Source organism: Dendrobium catenatum, unplaced genomic scaffold (assembly GCF_001605985.2).
Source record: "Dendrobium catenatum unplaced genomic scaffold, ASM160598v2 fragScaff_scaffold_716, whole genome shotgun sequence".
Lineage (NCBI taxonomy): Eukaryota > Viridiplantae > Streptophyta > Magnoliopsida > Asparagales > Orchidaceae > Dendrobium > Dendrobium catenatum.
In genome coordinates, this window is record NW_021319178.1 from 7,284,175 (window position 1) to 7,291,690 (window position 7,516).

The 7,516-nt window shown below is 30.8% G+C and overlaps 1 protein-coding gene across 1 annotated transcript; it reads left to right on the forward strand.

Annotated features, from left to right (window-relative positions):
• The first annotated feature begins 4,112 nt into the window (after positions 1-4,112).
• Positions 4,113-6,189, forward strand: LOC114579918. Its single transcript, XM_028695950.1, has 3 exons — positions 4,113-4,315; positions 4,709-5,703; positions 5,813-6,189. The coding sequence occupies exons 1-3, from the start codon at positions 4,113-4,115 to the stop codon at positions 6,187-6,189; spliced, it is 1,575 nt and encodes a 524-aa protein (XP_028551783.1).
• The last annotated feature ends 1,327 nt before the right edge of the window (positions 6,190-7,516 follow it).

Genomic DNA, 7,516 nt, shown 5'->3' on the forward strand with positions numbered 1-7,516 from the left:
ATAAGTTAATACAATTGCTTTCACCTGCTTCCCTTTCTTCTTTCACGAGTCTGGTTCTGTTCCGTCCATGCATTGTTGAGGAAATCTTGATTTCTTCAAGAACAGTCTGAATCAATTATACTGGTTTTAGCAGGACATGAATTTGTGCTGGTTGTTTTGTTAAGCTTCTTGAGTATTTACTTCGCAAACTTTTTGCCATATTGAGCAATGCCCTTCACGCGATGCATAAGTGAGGGAGAGGGAGATTGAATCCGAAGAAATAATGAAATTCTTATTCACGCAATACCCTAGCAACTTCCGATCCGAGATGAGAAGAAGAAGAAGGCGAAAAAAAGAATATAGATTTTCCTAGGTATCATCCAAAGACAAACAAGAAAGCACAAAAATACAGTTAACACGGCAAAAAACCTCTAATTAAATAACTCATAATTATTTAATACACAAGGTCAATCCGTGTTTGAGCCTACATAACGTGTTTCTTCAGAGTGAAAAAAAATAAGCTCCACATCGTAATACATTATCAAAACATAAAACAACGGTCAGTGGTGAAATGAATTTATTGACATTGTTCTGCAATTCTAGCTGGGCAATCATTTCATTTGGCTACAATTAGGGATTTCATTCAAGGACATTTCATTGATACCAACAAATTGTTACTATATTCTAACAAAAATGATTAAAAGGCTGATTAGTTCACATTGAAATAAGTTACCAACCTCATCGTCATCCTCATCTTCTTCAATATCTTCCTCATCAGCTTCCTGCTAAAAGGGAAGAAATAGTTATAAAGGTTGTATAAATATCATATGTGAATCATCTCAAGTGACACATAATCGGCTGCCTAAAATATATTTTCTTTTAGTTTTAATGTTCTACTTCTTAGCTATTGTTATTGTTTTATTCCGTCAGGTTTCTTCTTTTACGATAACCATTGATTATGTCATCTTTACAATTTCTAAAACTATTCTGATATGTTTTTTGTTTAGATCTTTCGTGGTTTGTATTTCGGAGCTGGTTCTCAACAACCTCGGCTTCAAACGAACTCTACTATTTCAGCTTTTAGAGGTATGCAGAACTTTCGTAACTGTTCAAAGCATTCTTTCTTAGGTGCATTTTGCTTTCGTAGCTATTTGAAGTATTCTTTCGTAACTGTAAGTTTCTGTGTCACTTGTAAATTTATTTTGCTATTCTTATTAATCTGGATTAACAATGAAAAATGACGGTTTTGTGATAGCCTGATTAAAAGTTGTGTAAATTTTAAAAACAAAAAATTTGCATCTCAAGTGACACAGAATCGGCCGTCTTAAATATATTTCCCTGTTAGTTTTAATGTTCTGCTACTAAGCTAATGTTATTGTTTTAATACGAAATTCACTATGAAAATTTTCCCATGTATCATCCAAAGACAAACAAGAAAGCCCAAAAATATAGTTAACATGCCAAAACACCTCTAATTAAATAACTCTTAAATATTTAGTACACAAGGTCAATCCATGTTTGATCCTACATAACGTGTTTCTTCAAAGTGAAAAAAATAAGCTCCACATCGTAATACATTATCAAAACATAAAATAGCAGTCAATGGTGAAATGAATTTATTGACATTGTTCTGCAATTCTAGCCGGGCAATCATTGCATTTGGCTACAACTAGCAATTTCAATCAGGAATATGACATTTCATAAAATCCAACAAACGTTTACTATATTCTAACAAAACACCTCTAATTAAATAACTCATTAATATTTAATACACAAGGTCAATCCATGTTTGGGCCTACATAACGTGTTTCTTCAAAGTTAAAAAAATAAGCTCCACATCGTAATACATTATCAAAACATAAAACAACAATCAATGGTGAAATGAATTTATTGACATTGTTCTGCAATTCTAGCTGGGCAAACATTGCATTTGGCTACAACTAGAGATTTCATTCAGGAATATGACATTTCATAGAATCCAATAAACTTTTACTATATTCTAACAAAAATGAGTGAAAGGCAGATTAGTTCACAATGAAATAAGTTACCAACCTCATCGTCATCCTCATCTCCTTCAAAATCTTCCTCATCAGCTTCCTGCTAAAAGGGAAGAAATAGCTTATAAAGGTTGTATAAACATTAGCTGTGAATCATATGGTGCAGCTAAAAAAAACTGCGGAGAAAAGAGCAAAGGAAAATATCAAGAAAAGGTCAACAAATTAACCAAGAGATGTTCCGTTTGATGGTTGGGTCACATAAATGAGTTTATACGTGAAAAGATTGGAGTAGCTCCAGTGTCAGATAAGATTAAAGTTGCCTTAGATGGTTGGTCACATAAAACGTCAGTCTTCCGATGACCCGATCATAAGAGTAGATGTATTAGATTTGCCTTATGTTAAGAAATGTAAAGGTGGGCCTAAAAATAATTTGTTAATCACTAATTGAAATGATCTTTTTTATTATATTAAAATGATCTTATTTATTATATTAAAATGATCTTTTTTATTATATCATTCACATCTATTAACTATATTATTAATATTTTTTATAGATATATTTGACATGAAAAGGCAAAGACAAATAGAATATGACAGACATAAATATGCTAAAATGTCTACTGAAGAAAAGAAACAAAAAAAAGCAAGCCATCGTTCTTGCTAGCAAAAGAAGGAAGCAATTTTCAAATCTTGAAATTGCTTGTATGCCGTCATCATCACATTTTACAGGTCAATTTCTTACAACTATTTAGTCATATATATATATAATTTGTTTTTAAATATTTGTTTATATATATTTTAAACACATTTTGATGTGTCAAATATTATAGATGGGATTATAGACTACGATTCAAGTTTATCAGAAATGCATCTTCTTCAAGAACCGCGTATATGTTGCTATTGTAATGCAAAAAAATTTCAATATGAGCCACCAACATTTTGTTGTTACAATGGAGAAGTTTTGCTTGCTACAACGGATGTCCCTGAACAACTTTTTGAATTATTCACGTCTTCTTCATCCGAGTCAAAGGAATTTAGAAGTAAGATCAGAGCATATAATAGTATATTCTCATTCACATCTTTTGGAGCTCATATTGATAAAGATTTAGCAAATTCAAGACAAGGCGTGTATACATTTAGAGCTCAAGGACAAATTTATCATAGCCTGCCACCAATTGGAAAAGGAACAAATGGTCCATGTTATTTTCAATTATACATTTATGATACTGATGCTGAAACAAGTAATAGAATGAATGCTATTGAAGACTTGAATCTTTCTGAAGAATTAGTAAATAAATTGATGGATATACTTACCATAAATCCTTATGCACAATTCTTCAGATCTTTGAATAATAGAGGAATATTGGAAAATTTTGAAATAAGTATTACATCTGATGTACGATTAGATCAGAGAGTTTATAATTCTCCTACTATGTCACAAGTTGCAGCAATATGGATTGAAGGAAATAATACAACAGGTGTAGTAGAACGTGATATAGTTTTGACATCACATTCTGGTACATATCGAAGGATCAAGCATTATTTTGGATGTTATGACCCTTTGCAATATCCTATTCTATTTCCCAATGGAGAAGTTGGATGGCATCAAAATATCAATAGAACTTCTAAGTCTCAAAGAAGTAACAATTTTGTGCCTATCCAAATATTGGGTCGACCTACAAACGAAGAAGATTTATTCATCCAAGAAGAACATTGTAAGTTATTATATATATTACTATTTTCTTAATAAAATTTTATATTCCAATTATATTATATTATCAAATATTAATATATATTTCAAAATTTACAGGCATTCAGAAGTCATCAAAGGAAAGAGTTTCATGCAGAGAATATTATAGTTACAAACTTCAAATTCGAGAAAACATCAAATCTATTATTTTATATGCGGGTAGATTACTACATCAATATGTTGTTGACATGTATGTGAAAATTGAGACAAGTCGATTGGATTTTTTCAGAAAAAATCAACATACAATTCGATCGGAATTATATAAAGGAATCATTGATAGTGTGGCAGCTGGTGAAACACTAAGCAATAATGTCGGACAAAAAATAATACTTCCACCCTCATTTATTGGTGGACCTCGTGATATGAGGCGTAGGTATTTGGACGCAATGGCTCTTGTCCAACGTTTTGGAAAACTTGATTTATTTATAACCATTACATGTAATCCTGATTGGCAAGAAATTCAGCATGAGTTGCAGCCAGGACAATCTGCACAAGATAGGCCGGACTTAACAACACGTATTTTCAGGGCAAAATTGCAAGATTTAAAGGATCAATTATTTAAAAAATCTGTTTTTGGAGGCGTGGCTGCGTATGTATATGTTATAGAATTTCAAAAAAGAGGTCTTCCGCATGCACATTTTTTAATTATTTTGAAGACTGGATTTAAGATATCAACTCCAATACAATTTGATAGAATTGTGTCTGCCGAACTACCGGATCCATTAAATTATAAGAGATTGCATGAATTAGTTGTCAAACATATGATGCATGGTCCATGTGGATTTTTGAAGAAAAATAATTTTTGTATGAAGAAAGGATTATGCAAAAATAAATATCCTAGATCTTTCTCATCTCATACAATAATTGGTGAGGACTCATATCCAATTTATCGTAGAAGAAATGATGGTCAACAAGTAAAAGTGAGAAATTGTATTTTAGATAATCGTTGGGTAGTTCCTTATAACCCATATCTATTATCTAGATATAATTGTCATATAAATGTTGAGATATGTTCTGGAATCAAGGCAGTGAAATACATTTACAAATACATCTACAAAGGGCATGACAAAATTTCAGTTTCATTTTCGCAACAGAATGCACAGAATAATTTTGATGAGATTCAACATTATCAAGATGGAAGATGGGTATCTGCACAAGAAGCACTATGGAGAATATTTGAATTTGATTTAAATGAGATGTATCCATCAGTATGTAATTTACAATTACATTTAGAGGAAAAACAACCCATTTACTACAAGGACAATCAGAATTTGCTTGACATATTAAAAATAAATATAAAGAAAAAAACTATGCTTACAGAGTTCTTCAATCTCAACGAAATAGATTCAGAGGCAAGAAAATATTTATACAGAGAAATTCCTGAGAAATATGTGTGGGATAAAACAAAAAAAAGTTGGAAGAGAAGACAAAAATATGAGCAAATTGGTCGTATTAACACAACAAATCCAACAGACGGCGAAAGATATTATCTGAGGATTTTGTTAAATCATGTGTACGGACCTACATCTTTTTCTGATTTGTTACACGTTAATGGAATACATTGTTCAACATTCAAAGAAGCTGCAGAGAAACATGGTTTGCTTGAAATGGATAATTATATAACAGAGTGTTTAAATGATGCATCCGTTTATCAAATGCCATATGCATTCAGACAATTATTTGTTGTTATTCTCATTTATTGTGAGCCAACTAATGTTCGCCAATTATGGATTGACTACTATAAGGATTTGTCTCAGGATTATCAAAACAATAGTATGATTACTGATGAAGAATGCATGGTGAAAACATTATCAGATATCAAATTATGTCTTGAAAGAATGGGGAGTTCCCTTGATGAATATGATTTGCCAAAAATGCCAATTATAGAAAATGACTCTATTGAAAGTAATGTCGATCTTCATAATAAAGAAGTAATAGAAGAGATAAATGTGGTTAGTACTATTGAAGATATAAATAGTATTCATTACCTCAATGTAGATCAGAGGATTGCATATGATGAGATTATTAAACATGTTAGTACAAATCAAAATGACATGTTTTTTTATTGATGGTCCTGGAGGTACAGGAAAAACATATTTATATCGTGCTATACTTGCAACTTTGAGAAGTAATGGTCATATAGCAGTACTAGCAACTGCTACGTCAGGAGTAGCAGCATCAAACTTGCCTGGAGGTCGAACAGCGCATTCAAGATTTAAAATTCCTATAAATTCAACGGAAAGCCGTATGTGTGCAATTCCTAAGCAAAGTGGACTTGCTCAGTTGCTCATTAAATCAAGTATTATAATTTGGGATGAATTACCTATGGTAAAACGTACAGCAATTGAATCTTTAGACAGGACTCTCAGAGATATTATGAATAACTCTAAATACTTTGGTGGTAAAATTATTGTATTTGGAGGTGATTTTCGACAAGTATTACCAGTGGTCAGACGTGCATAAAGATTGGAAACTATTAATTATAGTTTGGTAAAATCATATTTATGGCCAGACATGGAAGTTTTCAGATTAAAGGAAAATATGAGAGCAAGATTAGATCCTTTATTTTGTGAATTCATACTTAGAATTGGTAATGGAGAAGAAGAAGAAACTGAAGATGGATTAGTTCATATTCCAAATGACATGATAATAAAATATTCAAATGATGAGAATTCTGAAGATTTATTAATAAACACAATATTTCCAAGTCTACATGAAAATGCTGGATCTTCAGAATATATTATGGAAAGAGCTATATTAGCAACAAAAAATGAGTATGTTGATAAACTCAATAAAAAACTTATTAAATGTTTTTGAGGAAATGAGGTTGTTTACTTCAGTTTTGATAATGTGACTGATGATACTTCAAATCTTTATCAAGTGGAATTTCTCAACTCATTGACGCCGAACGGACTTCCTCCTCATCGACTTATTCTTAAGGAAAATTGTCCCATAATGTTATTAAGAAATTTAGATCCATCAAATGGTTTATGTAATGGGACACGAATGATTTGCAAATCATTTAAAAATAATGTTATCATTGCTCAAATTTATACCGGCCAATTCTGTGGGAAAACAGTTATGATACCTCGAATTCCATTGTGTACAAGTGATGATGAAACCCTACCTTTCAAATTTAAGAGGAATCAATTTCCTATACGTTTATGCTTTGCAATGACAATCAACAAGTCACAAGGTCAAACAATCATTATCAAGAGGTATATCAATGAGTCAAACAAAATTTCTTATTATACCAGATAAATATGCTGCAACTCAAAGTTCTTATACAAAAAATATTGTATATAAAGAGATTTTCAATACTTTCAAGCAATCAGCAGGTATGAACATATGTTTAAATAAGTGAAATTAGTTGATTATTAACATGTTTTTTTTACTAACAAAGTTCATATTTTTTTTAATTATTTTTAATGTATATGCTTCAATTCAAGGTCCTTATACAAAAAATATTGTATATAAAGAGATTTTCAAATCTTCAGAAGAAATAACAGGTACTCTTTTACAAATTTTTAATTATTTTTAATGTTTTCTTTTATTTCTTTTTAAAAATATTTTGCATTATTTTTAATTTTTTTATTATTAACTTCATTTTTTTTACATGTTAGATAAATACTAATGGAATCAACAAGTCTCATCAACAATTTGACTTTGCATCAACGTTACTGGACAATTATTGTCTTATTAACTGAAATGGACAGTATAAGAAATTTTAAATCTGGACAGGGAAAAGTTCAGAAACTTACTTTCATGGACAAAGAGGTAATTCTATTTT

Excerpts from the sequence above, each read along its gene's own strand:
- LOC114579918 (XM_028695950.1), top strand. The coding sequence starts at position 4,113 with ATGGCTCTTGTCCAACGTTTTGGAAAACTTGATTTATTTATAACCATT. Across the intron at positions 4,316-4,708 it reads GTTTTTGGAGGCGTGGCTGC|ATATAATTGTCATATAAATG; the intron begins GTATGTATATGT and ends TCTATTATCTAG. Across the intron at positions 5,704-5,812 it reads TACTATTGAAGATATAAATA|GAAAAACATATTTATATCGT; the intron begins GTATTCATTACC and ends CTGGAGGTACAG.